The sequence below is a fragment of the Strix uralensis genome, chromosome 9 (assembly GCF_047716275.1).
Source record: "Strix uralensis isolate ZFMK-TIS-50842 chromosome 9, bStrUra1, whole genome shotgun sequence".
Taxonomy (NCBI): Eukaryota; Metazoa; Chordata; class Aves; order Strigiformes; family Strigidae; genus Strix; species Strix uralensis.
In genome coordinates this window covers 20866158-20892141 of record NC_133980.1, presented here as the reverse complement: position 1 = coordinate 20892141, position 25984 = coordinate 20866158, and the positions used below count along the sequence as shown (strand labels likewise).

General features: G+C 42.2%; 1 protein-coding gene across 1 annotated transcript; it reads right to left on the bottom strand.

Annotated features, from left to right (window-relative positions):
* Positions 1-8020: 8020 nt before the first annotated feature.
* On the bottom strand, positions 8021-25750 carry AP1S3 (adaptor related protein complex 1 subunit sigma 3). Its single transcript, XM_074877706.1, has 5 exons — positions 25688-25750; positions 11863-12041; positions 10545-10653; positions 9456-9593; positions 8021-8508 (listed from the first exon to the last, which is right to left on the bottom strand). Exons 1-5 carry the CDS (start codon positions 25688-25690, stop codon positions 8473-8475), a joined length of 465 nt encoding a protein of 154 aa, XP_074733807.1. The 5' UTR covers positions 25691-25750; the 3' UTR covers positions 8021-8472.
* Positions 25751-25984: the final 234 nt, after the last annotated feature.

Genomic DNA, 25984 nt, shown 5'->3' with positions numbered 1-25984 from the left:
ATCTAGAGGCAGTAACGCACTATGCAAAGCATCACTGTATTGCAAAACTCATCTGAGCACTGTAATTAAGAAGGAGAAATGGGGAATACAGTACCAGAAATATGGTCATTCCTCAAACAAGGCTTTCCAAAAGACTTTACATTCTTGGCAGAAACACAGAAAGGAGAAGAAAAGGTCTTATTCCTCCCTCTTGCAAAAAAATCTCTCCCGCATGTAGGGCGGCTCACCCTCTGCCCTGCGCCCGGGGGATGCTGGCAGCAGAAGAGGCTGCCTGCCGTCACTCCCGCCACCAGCTGGCACTGAGGGCTTCTCTAATGCTCTTGGCAGCCATCCCTGACTAAGAGATCTCCTGCTTCCCCAAGCTGTGCAAAGGGGAAGCTATGTGCCAGAGTCCTGGAACACCTCCCTCCTCCTCCTGGCCAGGATCACCTTAGAGCAGAAAGGGAACAGCAAGCGCTTTCACTCCTGTTTACTTGTGCCGCACTGTTACTGCTTGGCCTCACATATACAGCCTTCTGCAGCTGTATAAAGTCATTATTTAAAACAACCAACAAAAAAAACCCTCAACAACGTATTTGCTATCAGTACCTTGTTAGAAGCAAATACAGTCCTTGCATCTTCATTAAGGAACAGAAGAAAAATGGAGGCTCTCCTCCCTCTCTAAGCACCCCTTTGCTTTTCTGACAGTGTTTCCTTTTACCAGAGTAATCTGCAAATACTTAGGGTCTCAGATTTTTCCTGTTCTTTAGGAGAGAACTGGATGCTCCAACGTGGCTGTAGTATTTGGGACAACCTTAGTAGCACAGGATGCAGAGGCTGCTCTGCTTGTTAGCACATGGCAGGACAAGTCAACCAACAGCAAACCCTTGTGTCTCCCACCCTGCTCCTCCACTCCTCCTGCTGTCCCAAAGGATTTCATCTCCCATTCCTTCTGGAAGCCAAGGCAGGGGCTTGGGGCACTTGGGGTGTTTATATGCCAAAGGGACAAACCTGACCACCATGCTCTCTCAGAGATCAGCTGTCTATGTATGCTCTTAGCCCTTCCCACGCAGTGAAACACTAACAAGTTAAAGTGTTTTGATATACTTTTTCGAGGCCGAGTCCTATAGGGAGCAGAGCCACATCTATTAAACCACATGCCTGAGCCCTGGCCCAGCCCTCCGCTTTAGCAAAAGCCAGAAGTTAGACCTAAAACTTTTGCATTTCCTAGTTGACCCCGGTGGGGTGCTCTGCGGGCCCCTGCAGTGCTGGGGGGAGCATGGGACGAAGGACAAGCACCAGGGACTTCTGCCCAGGCCCACAAGGCAGCAACCCGACGCGCCCTGCGTTTTTGGGGTCTGTTGCAGGCGGCGCAGCCTGCCTTCAGAAGAGGCACAGTAAGTAATGCAAGCACAGCTCCTCTCCTGACCCTCCGCAGGCCCCAGGCTGAGCGCTGGCCCCCGCCTGCAGGGACAGCTGTGCCCAGCTGTGCCCGCCTCAGCACAGCTGAAGCACATCACAGACTGCCCAGCCCTGCCTGACCCCAGCACCCCAGCAGAGAAGTCAGGCAAGGCAGGAATCATCTCTTTTGCAATGCCTCACTTCACTGTTTGCCTTGGCTTCAAAACATACCCAGTTTCATATCTTAAGTTCTCCCCCGCGCTCCTGGGGGAGAGCCTGCCTGTCGGAAGTCAGCTCTTTTGCCGCTTTCCAGCTGAAAAATGATGTGCTGAAACTCCCACCCACAGCCCTCACCTGTTAGAATTAAACAAAATTTTATTTCTCATTAATTTTATCTTAAAGCATGACTTGAGTTGTAATAGTGAAGAGAACGCCCCTTTTCCACATCAGAAAAGAAACAGCTGTTTCCCCAGTGCTGGGCCAGCAAGGCAGGGGGATTAATTTAAGCCTCAAAAATGCAGGTAGCCCCGTTAAAGCAGTCTGAGCTTTCTTACACACTTGTAACAGAGGACACCCCAAAGAACTTGCTGAATCCAGGCCTCATGCACAGTTGTTATGAGCAGTTACAGAGTGCAAGAAAACAGGAGAAAGAGAAAGAAATCGTGTTTCTGGGTCTTCCTCAATTTAGTTGCTATTTAAATTTTCTGACCAGCTACCAGTGAGCCACAACTGAACATGGTTCACACAACAGAATCAAGGTTAAAACCGTCCGATACCCCCACACTGAAAGCACAGCTCTGTGTGTACTTCATCACTCCCTAAGCATTACCTGGGAGTTAGACAGCAAAACAGAAAACCCCTTAAAAGGCTGCTGCAAAGAGAAATGTAATAAAGGTATTTTTATACCTATGCCTTAGATATCACAAGTGGTGCTGGGCTTGTGTCGCAGTGAAGGAGCTGGCATTAGGAAGAGCGTTTCAACTGAGGGGGAGTTTAGTTTCAGGGCAGACTGTCCAAAAACATTCTGGGATCTCCACCACAGGCTGATTTGAAGAAGAAAATCATAACTCAGATATGATTTAAGTACAGCTGATCCTGCCTGGGACTGAAGGATGAACAGGATTTCTTGAGGTCCTAGTCTTTCCACTCCTACACCAGGCTTAAACATTAAAATGCTAGAGTATACATTACAACGTAACATTTTTGACATAGTAATTATTTTCATCATCATTCAGACAGAACTGTCATGCTAAACGTTGCGGTTTCCTCACATTAACCCAACCAGAATGAATCAATGTTTTATTATGGTATTTAAAAATAATTTATAACATTTCATTGCCCTCTGCAGTACCTTTTTTGCCAGCAGAACATTGCCATTGCCAACATAACAGTGTCAGTCATTGCCAAACAAGAACTGATTAACCAAGCCAGGTTTTCATCTGAGAACAAGGACCACCTTGTCACTAACAGACACCAGAAAAACAATACTCCTTCACCCCAAATGCAGCTGTCAGCTTACAAACCCAGCCAGTTCTTTGTTCTTTTTCCCAGAGTATTTCCTTCTTGCCACATTGTCAGACTGTTCTTTCAGAGCTGTTATGCAGCATAATACTCACCTAGGACACATGCAAGCCCTCTCGAGAAATAAAAAACCCCATATTCTTCCACCTGAAACTTCTGTGAAGATGTTCCTCTGCGATTTGTCATTGTCGGCTCTGCTCAGCTAAGGCTGACTCCTCACTGTTTGCTTCCAGAAGGACCCTGAATCATGATCTCCACAAGGTAGGGACACTTACACAGCTGCTGGCAATTTATTCATGCAAGAAGATCCTGGTCCAGAGAGCAGCTGAAATCCACAGCAAGCTGTAATGAATTTGTCACCCTGTGTAACTAGGGATTCTACATTCAGCATTGTTTTTTACAACAGACACATCAAATTCACCTTTGCAGGAAAGAAACATCAGCACTCTATTCTCCATTGCAGAATCTGGTGTGTAATGATACGTATTGGGTTTGGAGCAGGAAGCTCCAGAAGAGAGGAGAATTCTCAGTGGGAATTTTAAAAGGAGATGACAGAAGGGTAAACCTTAAGATACCTTCCATATGTTCCCCCTGTCAAGCTTCCTTTCAGCATTAGAAAGCAGCAACCTTACCACACTGATAAACAGGGGTAACCAGATTTTTTCATATGGATATGTACACAGAAATGTTCCCTACGTCATATACCTGGACTGTCTTTAAAACGTACAACTACGACCAAAGGCAAAAATCCTCAGCTAAACTGCTAACTATCCCCTAGCTTACTGGGGCATTCCATACCAGCCACAAGTTTGTTCTCAGTGTGCCCCTTCCACAAAAGTTGGACAAATTTTGTAGTGTACTGGGAAAGAGGAATGCTATTTATTTCTAGATGACCAAATGATTAGCTCTGAACTATTTTATAGCATTCTTTGTATGAATGTGGTTACAAGAGCTGTTAAATAAGTAAATAAAAAGACAACAGAACTTGAAATAACTATAATTTATGATAGTGTGCATTGCTGGTCTTCCTTAGGGTTTGCTGAAGAATAACTTCAAGAATCGCTTCTTCCCTTCCCTTAGCCTGGGTCTCATTAGTCATGTTCCAAGGCAACAGGTTTCCATGACAGCAAACATTAAGTCTGCAGCACAGCCTGTTATTTCTGCTATAAACGCTTTCACTACTATACTTCAGCCTAGACCAGCTATCTTCATGAGAAAAAATCCCTGAACAATCCTAATAGACATTTAAACCAACAGCTGTATTTTATTTGTACTATGATTTTGCTAAGGAACACGCAGGCTATCGAATTCAGTAGGAATGTCGTCAAATTCCCCAGAATGATGCTTTTACCTGGTCTGAGCTCACAAGTTCTTGGCAGCTGTCTAAAACAAAAATATAATGATGTAAGATGATGACGCAGACCTCATGCTCATAAAGGCATCAGATAAAGTTAATGAAAATCCCACCATAGGGATTAACTGCAGAATTGAGACCTTTGGATTTAGTCATTTTATGCAGGGCAAGAGCAACATCCCCCTCACACAGGAGCTAACAGAAATATTTTCAAACGCATTTTCAGTGGAGTAGAACATCATGAACAGGTACAGATAGGAGTTTTCTCTCTCTATGAAATGTATTGAGCCTTGTTATTTTGAACATCTCTGGGTATCTTTGAAAGCCTCACTCACACTGTTAAAACACTTCTAATGTTTCCTTATAAACCAATCTCTCCTGACCCCTGAGGTAGTGTTACTGCATGCTGTGTTACTCCAACACAGCACAGTGCTAAGCAGAGGATAAGAAATGTGTTATCTATTGAAAGGACTGTAAAATAAATGAAAAAATAGTAATTCACCCTTTCGTAAGTATAGCATTACTCTGTTGAACATAAATTCAGATACGGAACCATACCTAAACTTAACAGTAAGTTTCCCACCTGGGTTTCTAAAAGCACAGGGGTTTTTTTTGTAGGAGCAGCTAGGGGGAGGTATTGAAGATTCACTTTCAGTGGTTTTTTGTTAAACAAAGGCTGATAGGGGTAACCTAAATGTCAATTTTCCTACAGTTATTTGTAAGAGTTGACACCTTTTAATGAGCCACAACACTCAGAAATGCATAATGTAAAAAGAAACAGAAATTATAAGAATTCATTAATCCTGTGAGATCCTGCCACTCTTACCTCTCACTCATGATTATTTGTCATACTTTTATAGTATTCCTCTTGACATTATTACACTTATTTTTATCCCAGTCTAACATCTGTCTCTTTTTAATTGCTATGATATGTTCAAAGATGTCACAACTAATGAGTTGCAAATAATGGCATGACAGAGAACCAGCCCTGTCACAACTAGTAAGCAGTAAGATCACTGTAAGAATCCTCCAGGCAGAGATGCTAGTAAGAAAATCAAGAAGCCTTCTGTTAGATGCAGCTGGTGAAAGCAAGGAAGGGAATCTAGGCTAGCAACATGACCACGATTACTGGTGATTTTAGTAAATGCAATTCTGCAAACTAGGACATATGTGCTTGAAACTTGTCAGCAAGGTGAGAGTTGAGATTGGGAAAACTGTTAAGGAACCTGCTTTCTAATACTTTCTTAGATAATAAATTCATAAAGTTATCTCAGAAAGCTTTATATTAAGCATTTCCTAGAATAGGCAGGTTGGAAAGACAAACATCAACAGCTAACAAATGAAACGTGCAATGCTTCAGAGAGATTTGTGCATATATACAATATGTATCTCCTGCTTTAAGAAAAATCAAAGAAATAAGATATTGAGAGAGACATAAATCTTCTGATGAGCTATACTCCACAGTGCACTAATCTATGTAGAGTCCTGTTGATGGCAGTGGAGTTCCACAAAGATGGAAGCACAGGCATTTTGACACAGCGACCTAAAGGCAACCTGACAATAACTGGGTTTCATTTGGGCTTGGAGAAAGAGTCGGGTTGAACTGAATGCCATTATAACACCACCCAGCTGAGTGACCCCTTTCTCACTGAAGGCTGTAAAAAGTATAAAGACAAGTTTTATGTTTCAAACCAATGTGTTCTTAAGTACATACAGACTGGCACTTGCAAAAGTCAGGTTAAGTAATGCTCACCTGCCTACTTTGAGTAGCCCATCTTATAGGCAAAGCAACAGGAATCTGTAGATGTTTCTTAGAGAGCAAAAACAATTTAGCAGTTCTTTAGAGTGCTTAACACATACTTTCCATCCAACTTTGTAGCACAAAGGCAGTTGGTACAACAGGCACACCATATTCCAATGACCCTTTGCACGAGGGCAAACAAACTATACTCACTCCTTCACACTTCTCAAGTTGACATTGGATACATCTGTTTGGCAGTGCTATTTATTTCAGATGCTGTATTGATATGGCTGGCATAAGTACCCCTAGCTAATGTATTATTTTTTCCATAAGGAATTATTCTTCATTTGAAATGAGAAAGAAGTCCTACAGCTCTTCTTAGAATGACTGAAAAGACAGGCTTATGATACCCTTATTCATACCAAGAAATCTTCTTTTTGGAACTCCTATTTTGATATACTCTAGAATTCAAGCAACATGACAGTTACAAGAGTCAGAGAATCACAGCATGGCTCCAAAAAAAGAGTAAAAGCAAATGAAACTCCTGATGATTTTTCACTGAATAGAAGTCACTTGTAGAAGTAAAGAGCGGAAAGAGCCTCTTTGCACATTCTGAAGTGGCTTCTTAATCAATTAAACACTCTACTTTAAAAAACTTCATTTCAAACCATGAGAAAATAATATACAACTCATACAATTTCATTAATTTACTATTAAATTGAATGTCTTCAGAGCTATTAAAAGCCCTTCAGCAATTTCACTATTTTTCCAATGCTGAAAGTATGCCTTTGACATCAATACAGAGAAAACAGATGGATAAAGTAATTATAAAAAGAGCAGCATGACGCTATGAACCAGCTTGTCACAGTTTTACTAACAGACTAGATAACACAAGCAGAAAAGTGGGTTGACAATTACCAAAGTTGTCATGTTGTGTCAAAGTGCTCCCACCCTCCAAAAAAAAACCCTCAAACCCCTCCCCAGGAAGATACAAACAGACTGGGAAAGAAGGAGCAGTGAAAAAAAGACTAGGCATGCAGGCATTTAAAGATTAGAAAAATCCCTGAAGGAAAATACTGACTGTACATTCCAGGAAAATACTGGCTGTACATTCCAGAAATCAAAGAAAATATATGTTGAAGGGAAATGCGAATCAATGTTCAGATCATTCTGGCATATTTGTCTGATAACTTACCGAATTTTTTGTACACAATAATGTCATGATTTGACAGACTAAGATAAAGAGAATTTCTCTGAGCTTTGAATTCTGTTAAAAGAGGAAATAATCTCAGGAAGCCAGTTCAATCAGTTTATAGAGTCCAAATTGCTCTGACAGAAAGACAGGCAAGCTAACACACCTGGCTCCCCACACACAGCTACAATGTTTTATGACACACAGTAAGATGCACAGTCCAGCTGATTCTTCTCCTTTCTACTATTTCACCCTTTTCCCCTTTGTGCAGCTTGCAAAGTTATAAAAGGTTGGTTAAATTGTCCAATTTTCACAAAAATGGGCCATGTTCAACTACCAGGAAGCTGATCATTCCAATACGTGTGTGAATTTGGGACTGGAAAACTCTACTGGGAAAGGCGGTTATTGGTGGATACCAAAAGATAATCAAGATGATCTTCACCCCAAAATCCTAAAGATTAATTTCTTCTCCTTAGGATATCTCCTGCTCTCAAGCTGCACACTTCCAAGGGTTGTAGCTTTTGTCCAGGTCCAGGGGATCTAGGAAGGGGATAGGAAAATGACAGAAACAGGCCATCCGCATGCAGCAGCAAAAAGGATTCATTAAACCTGGAAGAAGTCTACCTTGAGTCAGAACAGTCTTCCAGATTAAATGGAGGTGTGGAGTGTGCTCTAGCAGCACTTGGAGCAGTCTTATTAGCAGACTAGAGCAGAAAATAGAAGGAAGATAGTAAAAGAAAGGGGATGGTCTGAAGAGGAGCATATTTCTTCCTATACTAGATGGGCTAATCTCTTCAAGAAAACAACCTTGTGAAATCAGGGCCCACAAAAATTTGGCTTTTAGAAAAAAGATTATTATTAGAGCAGAATAATCATTACATTCAAAATAATGGACATTTGTACAAAAGTAGAGTCATACGGTCAGCAGTGGACCAAAACTAGTAAAAATACCTCTTCAAAGTACTGTTAAGAGCAACATTTTATGATGACAAAACCCGTAGCTAAAAGACATGGTACAAAACAAGTGTTTAGTCCAGCAAGAAGAAGAGAAACTTGATCAAGGGTAATAACAACTCTGAGAAACTCATACGCAGAGTAACGCAAGTACAGAATTGTTAAACCCTGTGCTACATTAGCTGACCTTCATCTTCACCATTATACAAACAAACCCCTTTAGTTATTGGTTTTTGGTATTTCTCTGAGGATCTGGCACATTGGGAAGCAATTTCAGGAAGCGCATTTTACAGGTGCATACAGCAGTTCTCTCTCCAGGTAGTTTTAACATTAAAATGCAGGCTTGTTCATGTACTCTTCCACTGTCTGGAAGAAAAAATAAAAAGAGAGAAACAACTGATGCATTATGGCGTGGTACAGTGATATTCAAACAAACCCTCTTGTCCTCTTTGAAGACACTTGTAGGTACACACGGAATTAGATCACATTAATTAAAATGTAGAAATAATTCTGCTTTAAAAACCTTTAACAGCGTTTTAGAATCTGATCTTCAAATCGTGACATACCACTGTTGTGGCTAAACTCATCATGTCTAGCTGGTCTTTTTACATAGCTGGCTTAGTTTCACGTGCAAATGCCAGACCACTGTGAAAAACTGTTCGACTTGCACAGCGTGTCCCTAACTAGTTCTACCAGCGTGCTGTTTCCTTCAGTATTACAATGGGGTGAAGTAAATTCGTCACATTCAACTGCTTTTGCCATTCCTGGCTCAATGGTACAAGTTACAGAAGAGAATTCCTGCAGGGCTCTGAATAAAGGTTACATATCTGTGCCCTCCAGAAAAACTACATGGGTGTTTATGAATGAATGTGGAGTTTGCCAGCACATACTCTTTCCAATTTTGAATGTTAATAGTAGGTCATCTGTTTCTAATGCATTAGTGAAAGAGTTTTTTTCTGTATTTATATATATACATGTATACATAAAATCTTAGATTATGTTCTTATATTATATAAATATCTTAGATATGTCTTAAACTATTTCTCGATATAATATCCAAGAAACTCTAGCAGTTAAACTACCAGAGCAACAGCAGTATATAAAGAGCCTCCAGATGATTCCGCAAGATGCAAGAGGGTTGAATTGAAAGCTTATGTGACTGCTACCTTAACTGCCTTGTTGTACCTGTTGAAACTGAACATAAGACACATTTTGATAATTAAGTACCAGAAGCGCTTAGCTGTATTTTAAGCTCCTGTCCAACAAGAAACTTGTAGGAAGATGAGGTGTTTGCCTCTTGTCTTCTGCCTTACCTCCTGCAACATGTCAGAGTCTTCTATGGCTTTCACTGCAGACCTCTTTGAAGTCTCTTGTACTTCTCCACCAATTATAAACTCATCAAGAATAAAATAAGCTTTTTCAAAATTAAAGATAATATCCAGCTCGCACACCTGCCAGAAGAAAAGGACACCCCACATTTAAATAACTTCCACAGCATTATAAGCACTACTGGGCCAAAAGTTGTGAAGATGATCAAATGCATTCAACATATGCACTCTTGTGGCAGGTAGCAGGGTGAAGAAAGATACTGCATATTATGTAATATTGCAACTTCTGCACATATTCAGTTCACATATATACCCTAAACTTACAGCAAAGATATTCTTGTTTTATCTAATACACTACATTCATACTGGTTCTCAGAGAACAAAGCTGACTTCCTACCCTACTAACTTTACAATAGGTCTTACATAGCACTTGTAATACGGGTTACATACATTCATGCACAGTTTCACTGAGCAAGACAAATTCCTTGTCCTAGTGACCTTACAGTCACCAACTGCTTTTTTGTTTTGAGGCGGTACAAACATGAGTCATGGCACAGTGATTTAAATAAGACATTAGTTAAGGTGGTGGGAATAATTTCAAAAATATTCACAGAAAAGATGGGTCTCTTGTAGTCTTTAAGCACTTACTGAAAGACTTATTTGGACCTTCTTCAGGTCTTTTCTTTAAAAAAACACCACCACCTTTCTCCTCTTTATATGTCCTTAACTGTTACACAATATTATGAAACAAACAAAACCAGTGTATCTGAAGATATCAGGAGAGAGAATTAAATTTTCTAAGTAATTTTCCTCAAGCTTTCCCCTCAAATTCTATTCCAAGACAGACATACAAAGCATCAAGATTAATTGGGGGGCGGTGGGAAGAAAGGATGGAAAAATAATCTTATGCTATTTTCAGCACTATTCTATAAAATATTCTAAAAATTAATTTCACTCTGGATTGAGAGAGCCTACCGGACAAGTAGCGCAGATGGAAACATGAAGCAAAACAGCTTCAGATAACTGATTATCAAATAGCCAGGAACATGGTTCATGGGAGAAAGTGAAACCTACATTTCCAAAGTATCTGTCCAGAAGCTCTACATATCGATGAACGACCTCTAGTGTCAGGAGCTCATTATCCTGGTCTTCTATTGCACAACAGAAATACAAACTAGCATACCTAGGGAAACAAAGGCAAAAACATAAGAGTGACCAGCTTGATCCTCAGTGCTCTGCTCGTCTCTTAGAAGTTACGCAAATGACAGTTAATGTCTATCTGGACTCTAAAATAATTATTCTTTTTCATTCTTACAGTGTCCCAGAGAACACTTAAAAAGATAGGTAACTTAAACAAATTATTAATTTAGTTAGAAAAACAAACTCCACCCTTGGCAAAGTGGGATACCTCCAACACTGGTCTTAAACCAGTAAATCAGTAGTACTTTAAGGTCTCACTCACCTGCTGCAATAACACAGTAAGTGGGGTTAATTAAACTATAGAATGAGTTACTGCTCTTTATTAAAAAATAAAGACAAAAATAAAGGTGGAAGGAGTTACAACTCAGCAAGCCTACTGGTTATCAAATGATAATGTTTTACATAGGGCCAGAAAGCATGAAACTGCTTGGGACCAAACAGTCTTCATAACTAACTCTCAGCAAAACTTCATGTTTAAATCAACCCAAGATGGGTGTAATGATCTACCTCAATTCTCTGGTTCTGTAGCTAGAGGCCCAACTTGTCACATCATCTGGTCAGATGTTTACACCCATCACTTCAGAGCATGGAACTCAATTTTTGCTATATGGGAGATGCTGCTTAATTTGTACAATATGCTATACCTTAAGGCTACTTTTGTTTGCTACAACTTTACAAGAATTAACAGGCAGAATGCTAAGTATAGTGTAACTGGGGACCAGTGATTTGTTTGGAAAGGAAATGGGACTGAAAACTTTCCAGAGCAACAAATATTTCAAAGACAAAATTTGACAAAATGTTGAACATGCCCCAGAACAGTTCCTGCAACCTCCCAAAGAGCCTGATAAAGCCCAGCACACATCTCAGCAGGCTACCTTGGGGAATTAGAAGGAGCAGCGAAGCCTAAAGCTTTCTAACAGAATTTCAACCACTAATACTTACTAGGTTACTCCCATTTTTCTCATTTGACAGACTGCAAAAGTATTTTTCACCCCACAATTTACCCTGCCAATTTATCCAGGGACACTGCTGTTATACCCAGTTAGATTCCCAATGTGGCAATCCTACTAGCTTAGTCTAGCACTTAGGGTTTTGTTTGCTATTTTTCTTACAGTGAGCCTTTATTTTTCCTCTTCTAGCACGTGTTATTTATTTGAATAGTAATTATATGTTCTAATAAAATTACTCACACCTTTTGTAAACAAGCTTGAGGTCTTTCCAGTCAACAAAACTACTTGTTTTTTGATTGCGAGATAAAATAATCTGAACAATTTCTCGAATGATCTTTTTCTTCTCTTTATCAGGTAGCGTCGTATACCATTTCTGAAGCCTTAATTTCCCCTGCCGACTGAACAGCAGTATAAAGTGTATCTAGAGTAAACAAAACAACATGGTTAACACCAGAGAAGAGCATTCCTCTGCCTGATGCTGGAAATCTGTGAGATCTTAGGGAAGGCATCTCCAGCCCTGGTATGACGTTTGGATGCAGCATCAGTGAGGTCTGGGGGAAGATGAACATGTGAGCAGAGATCCCTCCCCCCTCCTGTTTCATCCCCTGGCAGCTCTCCCCTCCCTGTGGGACTTCTCCCTAAGCATTCCCTTTGCATCCTTCCCCACCCATCCTCCTTTACCTTGTGCAAACAGCAGACTTGCTTCCTATTCTGTCACTTCCCTGGGGAACAGGAGGAGCATCACCACTTCGCAGTGGTGAGGGCCCCAGCCCCTCCTCCAGCAAGGTTAAGACACCTTAGTGAAGGGAATAAAGACTTACATACAACAGGGCTAGGGAGATCAAGGATGCAGTGTGGCACAAATATGAATACCTAGATAGCAATCATAACCATTAACAATTCTGGTGTTGCAGTATTTCAGGTCACAAACAGAGCAGCATGTTCCTTATAAGGGGCTATGAGGAGCAGAAGAAACCAACTACTTTGGAAAGGGAGCTTGACTAGTTTTACTAAAGAAATCACCAGATTTCAAAACACAGATGACCTTGATGACAAAGGACAGACCTCAGTGACCAAGGATACTATGTTACATAAAGCACAATACCTACACTCTTATAAACTTTCAATTTTAAAGCCAGACATAATTTTACATAGGTTGACCCATGATTTTTTCATTATTATTAATTATTGAAATACAGAAGTACCAGCTTCCAAATGCCAGCAGGCCTTTGAGAGAAAATTATCAATTCACATATATACAAATACTTTTATTAGCAGATTAAAATAACTGACCATATTGTGTCTTTAAGCAGTACAGCAAGTCATCTACCCACAGCACAGAAATGGTTTTAAGAATGCAGGAAATCTATTTGAGGATGACATCCATCTCAGTGGGATGTCTTCTCCTAAATGGAAAAAATCCCCAAACCTAGCAGGGATAGAGATGCTTCCAGCGGCTGAAGACACTGTGAACTGCCCTGTTCTTGACAGACATCCCCACTGCTTTTCTCACCAGTCCCAACAGAGGCCAGGCAGAAGGATGTCTAACCATAGTCACAGCCACGTGTATGATGACGGGCACCCTGTCACTTGCCCGTGCAGAGATAAGGCTTCCCTGGGAGGACCAGGGAGAAGCATAGGAGCCTCATTTCCCTCACTTGCTCCCAATCCTTGCAAACTCCCAACACAAGAGCTGGCAGGTCCCTTTCCACATCCCCGTTCCCATTAGCCTAGCCTTACCCTTCCCTATAGCTTCTCAATCTACAGCCTAGTTCCTTCTCCTACTTGTTTTCTATTCCAGCTTATTGCTGTACTTTTACTTCCCCATCACTCCATCTCCACAGTGAGGATGAAAGTTAATGTTCACAATTACTATGAAGATTACAATGCAGATTTCTGTGAAGACATAATTATTCTACAAAACCTCTGGTGAAGTCCAAGCAGAGAAGTGCACCAGGTAAGCTTCTAGGTAAAATAAAAAAAAAAAAAAAAGCACTACTGGATTTTAAACAAAACATTCATTCATCATTCAGAACCATTCTCTAGCTATTAGGTGACATAGCTGTTGAGTAATCCTGAGATAAGAGTTCTGACTATATTGAGAAAGACTTCAAATGTGGGATCATTTTAGGAAAAGGTGGACTGTTTTATTCATATGTGCCTGTGGCTGGATCTACTGCTGGAAGTATGGCTCTTGCTATCATTAGTCTAATGTGCTTGATAAAATTACAAGGATTTTGTAGCTGCCTTGTGTTGAGTTCTGTAATACTCTCCAGATGAGCACGCTAAATAAAAACAATTATGCTGCTGGCAGTACACATGGCCTGATTACAGTGAAGATCAAGGCACCACATTCTTGCTTTTCTCTGTTCATATTACCAACCGGGTTTTGACATGGTAATATTCCAGCTGTCAGGGTTACCCCTTCCCAGCAGATGAGGGGACAGTACTTACTGTCCATACACTTGTCCACTGAGAGGAGCTGGATCAATGCAAGACTATTTTGCTTGCTGCACAGCACATTAACTCCAAAGCCTTTGTAAAGATGAGTGCACTTCAAAAAGCAAAGCGTAGGTTCTGAAGGTAAGAGCAGCAGGTCAGCGGGTGTCCATTTAAAAGCAATCAGGCACAGGTAGCAGCTATCTGATAAATTTCTAAAAATATGATGAATCAGATAGGAGAGGATGATCAGATTCGATTGCAAATGCAGGGAATTAGTCAATGAATCCCTATCAAAAGCTGACAGCATGTTCAGCATAACAACATCATGCTGGAGACATCCTCTGGAATATATTTGCCTGCAGTGCTTCAATAGGGAAAGATAATGAAAGGGTATTCTGGTTTAGGTTCAGCTGTTGGACCCAACAGACCTTAAATCTGAGTGCCATGGATCTCCAGGAGAGCAACTTTATGCCTCTAAAAGGTTAAATACCAGCAACCCAGGGAATTACGGTGAATATTACCACCATTTTCTGCTGATTAGTTTACTTCAGGATGTTATGCTTCACCCATAGGAAAGTGAGCTGCTCTCCATTTAAAAGCTTTGAAAACTGCACTGTTTCTTATAAAGATGCAGTTGATGTTTCACCACCACTTTCACGAGCAGAGGCAACATTCTTTGCAATCAGAAAATACCCATTAATGCTCTTAAACACATCAAGATTCATACACAAGCTTCAAAAATCTTATCTTTTGGGTCTTCCATCCCACACTGTTTCATACGTAGAATGTAACTGCATACCTCAAAAGGAAATTTTACTATTATAGAAATATATACAGCTAGAAAATAGATAAGAGCCTTTACTGTAGTCTATTTCTAATTTTACAGTCTGCAGCAAAACAGTGTACCCTCAAGCCTAGGTATGTATGACTGGCCAGCTGAGAGCTCCTATAACAAAACAATATGTCAGAAAGTTGCAGAAACTTAGAAAATACTGTAGGGTTTTCTTTTTTGACTCTTCTTCCTTTTTCTAATTTCTGAAGTACATTCAATCTGGTGAACTCTCTAGGAGGTAAATACTACTACAGTCTCAGGAAGTTAAATGGCTTAATTCTTGTACGCCTAAGCATCCAACTGCTACAGATGTTGCTTCGTTCAGTTGAGCTTTGCTCTGCCCAGCCACACTGACATGATACAACACATTCCTCGGTCTCATAGCTCTGTTCATACAGCTCACTGGAAGGATTTTGATGCATCAATAAACATGGAAATGTTGAAGTACTGCACAAACACAAATCTAACAGCTCATCTGTTCCTTGCTCCTTGACTGTGAAAACATAGCTGCTTTCCTATAGTGCTAATGACAAGACAGATGTTGATTAAGGAATTTTGGGTTGGTTTTCAGCAGCCAAACTACAAATAGAGGTAGATTATCCTGCAATGTTTTGCTCATCTTTGTAAATTCAGATTCCAGAGGAAAACAAAGGCAAATTACTTGTTTCAAGAAAAATACCATTGAAACAGGGTGCTTGGTTCCCTTCTCCTACCATTCTAGGGTGTGCTGGCTGTGACTAACAATCACCAGACCCAGAGGCAACGCCAGAGGGAATTTTTAGGTCCAAGCCTGAGTGGGTCGGGATGAGGAGTACAGTTCCTATGAGAGCATCGGCTGCCTTCACATGTGGAATCTGTAGGAGACAAGCTTTGGTCTGGGAGCCGAGTGTAATTTTATTAGTTTGTTTTACTGAATCAGACCCAACCACCTCGAGCACTGTGCAAAATGATCTCCATAAACGTCAGTAAGTAGCCTAAATGACTGCATTTTATATTTGTAGGCCATTATTTTCTAGTTCGAAAAATAGTTGTGTTTTTTAAATCAAGCATTTAAACCAGATTTCTAAACCTGAACTCTATCCCCTTCTCATGCATCTCTGAATCAATTGCAGCTGTAAGTTATATAACTGGTTGGAAAGTTACAGGGCCTTCTGTTTTATTGAGATCTACAAAACTGTACCAGGATAACAAACAACACCCTTAACAACAAAAAATGTTAGACTTTGACATGAAATAATTTAACAGTAAATAGAACAGACATCGAAAATGCAAAATACTGAAGGTGTACAGGTTCACAAACAGTAAATGTAAGAGAAATACATAAAACTAATGCACACTGATTTTTTTTCCACCTTCCTTGGGAGACCTTTCCCTCCTTCTGCTAATGGGCTGTCATGATCTGATAAGCAGCTCACCCAAGCTTGTCTCCTGAACTGTTCCCTGCCAAGACTGGAGGTCCCCATTGGTGCAGCCTTCCCCAGTATTTGGCCATTTCACACTCCAAACTGATCAAACACTTCACAGCTGGCTCACTGGTTTCAAACTCGGAGCATTTGTTGCTTTTACAAAGGTTTTAAAACCTAACATAATCTGTACTGCAATGTTTACTATGACTGTCTAAAGGACTCCAGACTATATTCTGTTACATACAGAACAAACCACCTGTAGGGATATCAAATAAAGACGACAACACGGGAACACAAAGTGGCTTTCCTGACTCCCAGGGTAATTTCTCCAGTTTACTGTCCAATGACATAAACATGTAAAAGATGCCACATTTCTTCCTGCGAGGTGAACTCTAGAGGTCAATGCTCTAATTCACCCCACCGTGAGAAGAATGTGCACTAGAAATGCTTCTCCTCCTCCTGTAATTCAACCTGTGTGAAGTTTACCAACTTGTTTCAAACCTGTTCTGTGACATCTGGCTGCTCCAGTCCCTCAGTAGGGGAGGACAGGGAAATGGGAGGACTCCAAGGAGCCTAAGGGGAGGGAATGCAGAAGAGGAGATGGCGGCTGGAAGGCTGCGAAAAGCAAGCATCCTTCTGTTTCCTGGGTGCTTGGTTTGGGCAAGGATTTGCGCAGCTAGGCAGCTCTGTCACTCCAGCAGCACTGGGTTACTGCTTCAGCTGTAACCTTTCCAAATCCAGTTAAGAGCCCTCCCAAAACAAAGTCACCTTTATAAAACAGAAAGATTCCTGAAATTTATCAGTTAACTAGAATTTGTAATTTAGGAACTACTATCCTAAAACAGACAGCTTGGCAGAACTTGGAAACTTTTAAGTTTTCCTTAAAAACTTTCCATTTAAGCCTGCTGCTGCCAGTAGCGCAACAGGCAATATATGGCATGCTAATAAAGAAAAACTCATGGACCACATAAAAAGGGAGGTGGGATGAAAAAAGCCACACCTTCAGCTGTTGAGATGGCAACAGCTGCTGACAGGAGCCTGGGGAAAACCAGACTGACTGGCTGTACCTGGTGGAGAGGAAGCAACTTTTTATCATAAAGTTCTCTTTTAACTTATTCTGACTCCCTTGAAGTCATCTTGGTCTTCTGACACTGTTCTAGTCTAGTTGAATCAATATTCTGCTTATCTTTTACGACCTTTCATTCTTTCCTCTGATATGAAAGAATGTATTTCTGTACATAGACAGCTGTCCAGAATTTTTTTATTAGTATTTATTTTTACATCACATCTGAAAATGAACAAAACCTGCTTTCATTAAATTGTTTCTTTTAAAAAGCATGAACATCCAAATTATTTCAGCCATTAGCTGATTTATTTTTTTCTCCAAAACATTTGAAGAATAAAAATTTCTTTTTAGTATTTGCTTTGTTTAGTGGTTTTTTTGGAGGGAGGGAAGTAAATACTGAAATTTTTACAAAAGAAATGAACAGCTATACTGTGAGCACACAGATGATTTGGAATGCCAGGTGTTTAGGATGAAATGAGAAAGACATACTGAATGGACAACTACTGACCTAACTATTAACAATCTAGCCAGATCAGAAAGAGACAGAATAATAACACACTGAAGTATATGTATTTTGGCATTCTGCTGCTGCACGAAGTGCCCATCTGGCTACTGACCTTTAATACATACACTCTGGGGTTTTAGGGACTTTTAAAGCAATAAGTAAAATCCAAACCAGGCTACTTTATCAAAAATATTAATTTCCTTACTTGTATACTCTGTTACCACAACTTTTATTCACAGCGGAGCAGAAGCTGACATATGTCTATTAAACACAGTAGAATCTCATCTTTAAGATTTAAAATACATATTTAGTCTGTATGATAAAAGCAAAGAAGAAAAAAGAAAGTAAGTGAAAAAACAGCAACACAAAAATACTGAAGTAGTGTATTGCTGCCTAACTGGCACAAATTCTTTCACGCTTAATCTCTATTAGGAACATTTCTGAACAATTTCCCCTAAACAATACATCCAAAGTCCATGCAATAAAAGCTGTGCCAGATCATTACAGGCACACGTGACTATAGTTACACATTGATTTTATGCTTTTCATGATGCAGAAGTCACCCTTATCTTATTACTGAAGATTTTAAATAGACGAGCATACTAGCATTTAAAGGATATTTACACCATACAGTATTGATCCAGCCAACAACCTTCTTGATAGCCTCACCTGAGTTAAATAAAACTATGATCAAAACAGTATAGCTGAGCTCAAGTTCTGAACCAAAACCATCTTGAAGCTCCTCACTTCTGATCTCTACCTAAGGATCAGAAAACAAAGCTCAAGGAAGTTGTAGTGCCCCACAAACTCCCTCCAGCCCTGCTCCTGCTTATCGTTGCTTCCAGAGGGTCTAGTCCCCCCGACCTTGGCTCATTTCTCTTCGGTAGCATTCCTTCAATGTCCTCCCTACAGTACAGGCATGCTTGTGCCTCCTCTTCGCAGGCTGCTGCAGGTTCCACCAACAGCGAAGCCGGGTTTCCAGCACCCCTCTGGAGAGGAGACTGCACAGCTTTCCAAGATAGCTCCTAAGATGCAGATGCAGGCAATGACATCCAGTTTTCACAGAGGATAATTATTCTCAGTTTTCTTAAATCAGTACTTTTTTATTGCTCCAGTTTCTAGGCAATAAGAAAGAACAGATCCAGGCAGGGGAGTCTGTTGAAAACCTGGCTCAAACTCTGCCATTTGAGGGCAGGTCAGTGACTGCACTACAGCCATGTGAAGCAGAGAGAAAGCACTCACATCTTTAGTCTCAGCTCTGGGGCCAGAAAGCAGCACAAGTTGAAGACATTCAGAACAATTATTAACTAGGTAATCACATCCCTTCTGCCTCCTGGGCTGGGCTCTCAGAGGTATTTTTATTTGATAATACATATTTGGGAGGCAGTGGAAATCTTCATTAGGTTACTACAAGGAGGAGACCAGGGGAAAGGCTAAACACGCTGCCGAGAGCTACCTCTAATTCATTATAGCCCCAATGTACTTTACAGTCACAAGAAGCCATTTTCCCAGTCTGTTCCTTGAACAGCTGGTGAAGAAACAGAGATAAAATCTAGCTCAATGGACTCTGGCGAAAGGAGCAGCCTCTTTTATTCTCATTTCCAGTTTGTCTTATCAGGTATTTGCAAAGCCTTACTGCCGCAGTGCCCTTCCCTTGCCTCTGACCTTTCAAGGAGCAAAGTTAAAAAGCTTTGCTCTGGAACAGGGCAGGCACACCGGAAGGTGAGGAGTTTCCCCAGCTCCTCAGCCAGCTGACAGATAGTGCTTCAGCCCAGGACGTCTGTGCCCCATGGAGCAGGAACACTGCAGGTCTGCAGAAGCCTCACACCCATTCCTCCAGCTCCCAACAAAGACACTCACAGAAAACCTGAGCTCTGGAAGGACCAAAGATACACGTGAGTTAGGATCACGTTTCTGAATGACTCTAAAAGACCACAGGAGTAATTTTTTGGAAACACCAAAGAATTTCATTTAGGCGTTTTTCAATAGAGATATTCTCATTTTTCCCTTTTAAAATGACAGTTTTTCAATAAGGTAAAAAAAATGACATGGATTTCATAACCTAAACATAAAAGAAGCAACCATTATTTATGGAAGGAAGGGCTAGAGCACAGGATTTCACAAAATGCTTTGGCCCAAAATTTAGCCTCCAGAATGAAAAAGTGGACCAAAAATTAATTCTGCTATTCATCTGGGTCTTGTCATGAGGCTTGGAAGGAAAGGAAATGCCTGTGGTGCTGGTCATTCCCCATCGCTGTCTCCTGAGCGAGTTGTGAAGAGTTTCATGTAGCCATTCCCATGGCTTTTCTAGAGCTCAGAGCAGACAGGCAGACACTCACCCAACACTTCACATGTTCTCCTTCCAGCATGCAGCATTGCAAAACAAAGGAACAACATGGTAAATTTCTGCATTTTCTTCAAGCAAAAATGATTCCATTTCTCATTCCTTTGTGGTTTGTGTCTATCGCTCACCTCAGGGGACCAAGCAGAGGACGATGACCACACAGGAGGAGTTCCTGCGCTGGTTAACAAGCCATCGAGAACTGCAAGTGTTTGAGCAAAACCACCTTCAAGCTCCACTGCAAGCAGCAAGGCAACAACAGGCATTTACTGGCTGGTGAAGAGGGATTTCAATGCCCTCTCTTCTCAGGTCTGAACAGAGGCTAGCAGATGGACATCCTACACAAATTCAGCACATTAGAGAAGAAAAAGACTGGTACATAGAATACCTGGGATTATGTCTGTGATATTGAGAAATATAAATTCAGGACAGACTAGGCCAGAAAGACATGTCTGGTCAAAAAGGCATGTCATGTCAAGCTTGCCTTCAAACACAGAAATGTAAATTTTTTTTTCATCCTACCCCAGTGACTCTGCATGCCATATTCCTACTCACAAATGAAATATCATTTGTGCATGACTGGATCTTGCACCTCTCTGAACTGCAACATCTGCAAAAATGCAAAGGCCAAGGGTGGCCACTCAAGAAAGCATACACCCAAAGCAGCGAAGTAAATGCAGATGACAGCCTGCAGGAAAAGGACAGTAGGGAAATGAATGGGCAGGGATGGTGATTAGTAGCTGTGCATATGTGATACAGAAATAATTCTTTTTACAGGAGCAGTACAGTTTTAATTTAGGCATCACTAGAAAGACTACAATTGTTTCACATACATACCTGATGTATATGATGAAGCATAAATCCTGTAAGTACTTTGGGGAGTAGCAGCTCTACACCTGCTCTCCCTGACCTATCAGTTTCCTCAGTACTTTCATCATTTTGTCCTTTTGCTGCTGATGCCTTCAGAAGGCAGAACATCTATGGGATGGTTTATAAAGCATGGGATTTTGAAGTAATTCAAGTAAAGATACAGAAAAGCAGCAAACATTTTACATGGTCCACATGCTTGGCAGCGTTTTCTTGCCTCCTCAAAGCCCTGGCTGCCCATTACCCCTCCAGCCCTCTTCCTGCATTTGCCTACCCCAGACGCCATGGCTTTCTCCAAAGCCCTGCAGGCACTCAACATCCTAGTAACTCCTGGCTCTGAGACATGCCTACAATTTCCTTATTTGTGAGTGAAAATATAAAAAAATGACTTAAAGAATCAGCAGATGATCTACCATAACATTTCTTTTGCTTTCCGGAAATAAGCTTATTACCCAGAGACAGTAAAGTGTGCATCGCAATTACTGCGTAGCCAGCCAGTCCAGAACAGCCTCTAGTGCAACAGTGACAACCCGTAATGATAGTGAGTACTTGAAAGAGAACATCCAAATCTGGAAGAGGACCACATCAACAGTCAGAGATTACAGACTTCCCGAGAAGAATCCTAAAAAACATTTTTCTTAGGAAATCCCACAAAACAGTATTCAAGAGTTCAACTGAATGTCAGGGAGTAACTGAATACCGGATTATGGATCACCCCCTGAGCAGTACTCTGATCTGAGCAGCTTCCAGAAGGGGAGAATATAAGTAACAGGGCATGCGTAAAATCATTCTGGTAGTCCTGTCTCCAGGAATCACAGGTTTAAGGATTCGGGGCCAGAAACTGGATCCAGACAACCCACCTGTGGACCCATCCTCTATGAACTACCTAACTACTAGGACACTCACATGCTTGGCAGTGGATTAAAACATTCATCTACACTGTGTGAAAAGTAGGGCCTTTTGTTTTCTTTACATTTAGTGCCTAAAAGTTTCACAGGATGTAACCTGACTCTTCTTGTAGCAACCATTCTTTATAGCATTCATGATTTCATGCATTTCTATCACTTCCCCTGCAGTCATCTCATTCCAAGCTGAAAAGTCTATCTACTCAGGATCTTCTAAAAAGGAAGCCATTCCATTACCATTATCTACTCCCACACTAATAGTTCACTACAAGATAAAGAAAGAAAGAAATACCACATGGACTTTCTTTTTTTTTTTTCCTTCCTATGTAGAAGCTGCCTCAAACAATAAGAATCATTTATTTGTAATTTTCTCTCCTTCCCTCATTTATTCTAATCTGCCGCCCTTCTTGTCTTTCAGAGGTAAATGTCTAGAGGCAAAGTTCATCGTCTTTGCTAGGCCAATACACAACTGTATCAGAGTGGAAAAAAGCAGTTATTCTTCAAACTGTAGATAGTAAATTCTGTGCAGCACTGAAAACATTTTTTGCAGATTTGTGTCTATTTTAACAATAAAGGGCATTAAGACTGTTCGTGAGGTCAATATTCAGAATAGCTGAGAGTTCCTTTCCAAACACCAGGCAAGCTGCAGTCATTTCAACTAATATTGCCACCCAAGCCTCTAGATCAGTGGCTGGTATCAAATGTCTTGCTAAGTGGAAACAGTGCTTGCCAACTCTTTTTCTATTCACGCCAAGTACATTTTTAGCGCCCCTGTGCTCAGTGGGATTCTTTTGATCTTTCTCCAGGGTTTCAGATCATTCCCACAAGTACTAATTTTTCCCATTGTACTGATGAGCAGCACAGATAGGAGGGAAGCTGGCCCTTTGCTATGCAGGCACCAATTCTGCACTCAAAGCTACACATGCAGAGCTGTGTGCTGTCATGAACTTAATACTGATAACACTGAGGTGGTAGTAGGATCAAGGTGTTGCAACACTTACAGCTGAAACACTAAGCAACACCTGTCCTTGGGGAAACTAGTAATTTTCTCTTCTCTGCTCTCTCCCTGCTCTTTGACTTTGTTGAGACAGCAATCCTTCAGGACATGTTTCTTTGCTGCACCCATATATGTCAGGGAGCAGAATTTAGTCTCTTTTCTAAAGAGTCGTCTTTTTTTTTTTTTTTTTTAACATGTCACAAAGTAGCAGCCGGGCAGAAAAGCAGTCTTTCTCAACGGGATGTGAAGTTAGCTTTGCTAAACAGACTCTTCCCTGAAACTTCCTTGGACATCTGCAACACAGCAAACAATTGAAACAACTGTTTTGCTAAAACACACAGGATTTGCTCAAGTACCTTCCATTCAGATCTCAAAACACAGAAAAAAGGTGGCAAGCACAACTATGTCATTCCAAACCGGAGGAACCGATCTACAGAGAGTTTAAATGACCTGTTGAAAAGTTCTTCACTTGTGAGCCTGAATAAGGCTTATTCTTGGTTTGTAACCCAGTAACCCTTATTTCTTGACACCTAACCCAGTGTAACAACCCCTTCACAGAGACTGGATGACAGACAGAGGAATTTTAAACCAAAAGAGTACCCTGACAAAAGCACCCTTTCATCAGCACTGGTTCTACAACAGGAGAATGAGATAAGGCTGACAGCACTAGTTAATGTCCTAATGCCAGTTTGTACTGACCTCAGAAAAGAAAAAAAAAAAAAATATTAATTGTAAGAATGCACACTCACCGTATAAAATTATAACAATCAATGCAGCAGACAGTCTCCAAATTGTCAATAAGCAGCACTATTGTATGCAGCGCTCCCCTGGGACCACTGTGAGTGCTTTGAAAACTAGCATTTGTGAAGTGTGTGCATCAGGGAGGGTTTTGAGATCAGCTTCCCCGAAATCAGCTCCCATTATTTACTGACCTTCAAGAGCAAAATAGGAACTCCAGTTGTTTACACAAGCTTTACCCGAGGGAAGCGGATAGGTAGGGCTGTCTCAGGGTGTAACCAGAAATGCTGTATCTGTATGGGGACTTTAGGTGTGGAGACTGCATTGCCATCTGTAAATTCATTACTGTGCATACTCTATTTGCAAATGTAATGACAGGTACACCTTTCTAAATACACTGGACTAACACGTATTTAGCATTCTAGCGAAACCACTGAGAAGAAACAACATAGCTCTGCCTTTGAGGATACAGACGAACAACAAAACTTGGCCTCTGATGAAGGAGTTGAGAGACTTCTGTTCAGCTGCTCTGCCAGTAACTGATACTACAGACGCACACAATAGGCAAACTGTGCGAGACAGCAGCTCAGGGCATGCTCGCAGAACCTGCCCCAAGTCTGAATTATCAAGCAGTGAGATGGTTTCTCAATTAAGAGGCATCACTGACCATCTTACTGCTTGAGAGCCCGCAGCCCTCCTTAGGGAAAATCTAGCCATTATTCTGAGGATATTGGTCATCGTGCTTAACAAACTACAGCAACCCACCCAGCAAACCAACGCCAAGCACAGCACCGGAGAACCCAAGGGCTCCCTCGCAGGATCCTGCCTGTCAGCCCTTTAACCTGAAGGGCTGCTGCCCCCTTCCAAGCTAAAACAAGCCACTCTCTACCCAGCCATAAAGCCGGGTCACACACGTGGACTCGTTGCCGATAGACAACATACAAGGAACAGAACCAGACCCACATGCTCTCTCACAGACGCATTACTTGATGGAAATGCAAAGCTAAGTACCTACAACCCCCACAAGACCAGGCAGTTGAGCACAGGCACCTGAGCTGGAGGCGAGGCTGCTGCCCAAGTTCTCCACTTACCCGTCGTGAAAAGCTCTTCCCAATGCTCCCATCACAAGAAAACCCCCTGCCCAGCACTGCCCCGCTCTGACCCCAGAGCCAGCCAAAAGACACAGATCCGTATGAAACCACATTCGATCCTTCTCCAGGTACTGGAACCGACTTGAACCTCAGCTCCTCAAGTTACAGGAAGACTTTATAAAACCTCTCTCTCTAACAGCCTTGTTTTCCTGGTTGGCTACGAAAGGCTGTCAGCATGACCCGAGCTCACCCCAAGGGTCAGAAAACAGAAAGGAAAAGAAAATTACTTTCATTTCCTCAAAACAGGTGCAGACCTTTTTCAAACCCTCTTAGAAATAGCATTTCTGATTCTCGGAGCAGCCGGCACAGCCCTAACAGGCTGGCATGCAGCTTCTAAAGAACATTTTACCTCTATTTGAAGCTAACTTGGACTATCCCAGCAGAATGGTTTTTCAAAAAAATCCAAGTTTCTTTTTTCCAAACACAAAATAGCCGGCTGGCGCACCACTTCTGGACCTGCCCTCTCCCCAGGCACGCCAGGACAGGGGTATTCCGACGGCGGAGCGGCTCCAGGTCTGAGCCCACCTCCGCGGGGACTTTGCTTTTCCAGGCAGCGCGCAAACATTTCTGCTTGCTTCAGGCTCCTGGGAAAGCCGCGTCCAGGCCGGCCCCGCGGGGGGATCTCCCCCTGCCGAGCCCCGGGCGGCGCAGCCCGCTCCCCGCGGGTCCAAGGGGAACGGGGCAACTCCGCTCCGCCGTGCTGCCGCCGGCCCCAGCGAGGGGGGCTCCGCCGCCGGCCCAGCCGCGGCACCGGCGGGGCAGGGGGCGGCTGCTCCCGCCCGGCCCCGGCGAGGTCCAGCGGCCCCGGCCCACTTACCATGGTGCGGCGGCGGCGGCAGGCTGGGCGCCGGCCCGGCCCGGCCCGGCTGGCTGCCGGCCGCCTCCCTCCCGCCCTCCTTCCCCTCCCCGCCCCGCGCAGGTGAGGCCGCGGCCGCATCGCGCCTTCCCACAATGCCCCGTCAGGGAACTCCCCGGGCACCTCCTCCCCGCCGGGCCGGGCCGGGGCTGCTGGCGGGGGGCACCAGGGGGCAGCCCAGCGGCCAGCGCGGAGTGCGAGCGGGGCCTGTGGGAGGCAGCGGGCCGCCCGCGCTCCCCGCCGGCGCAGTGGGCAGAG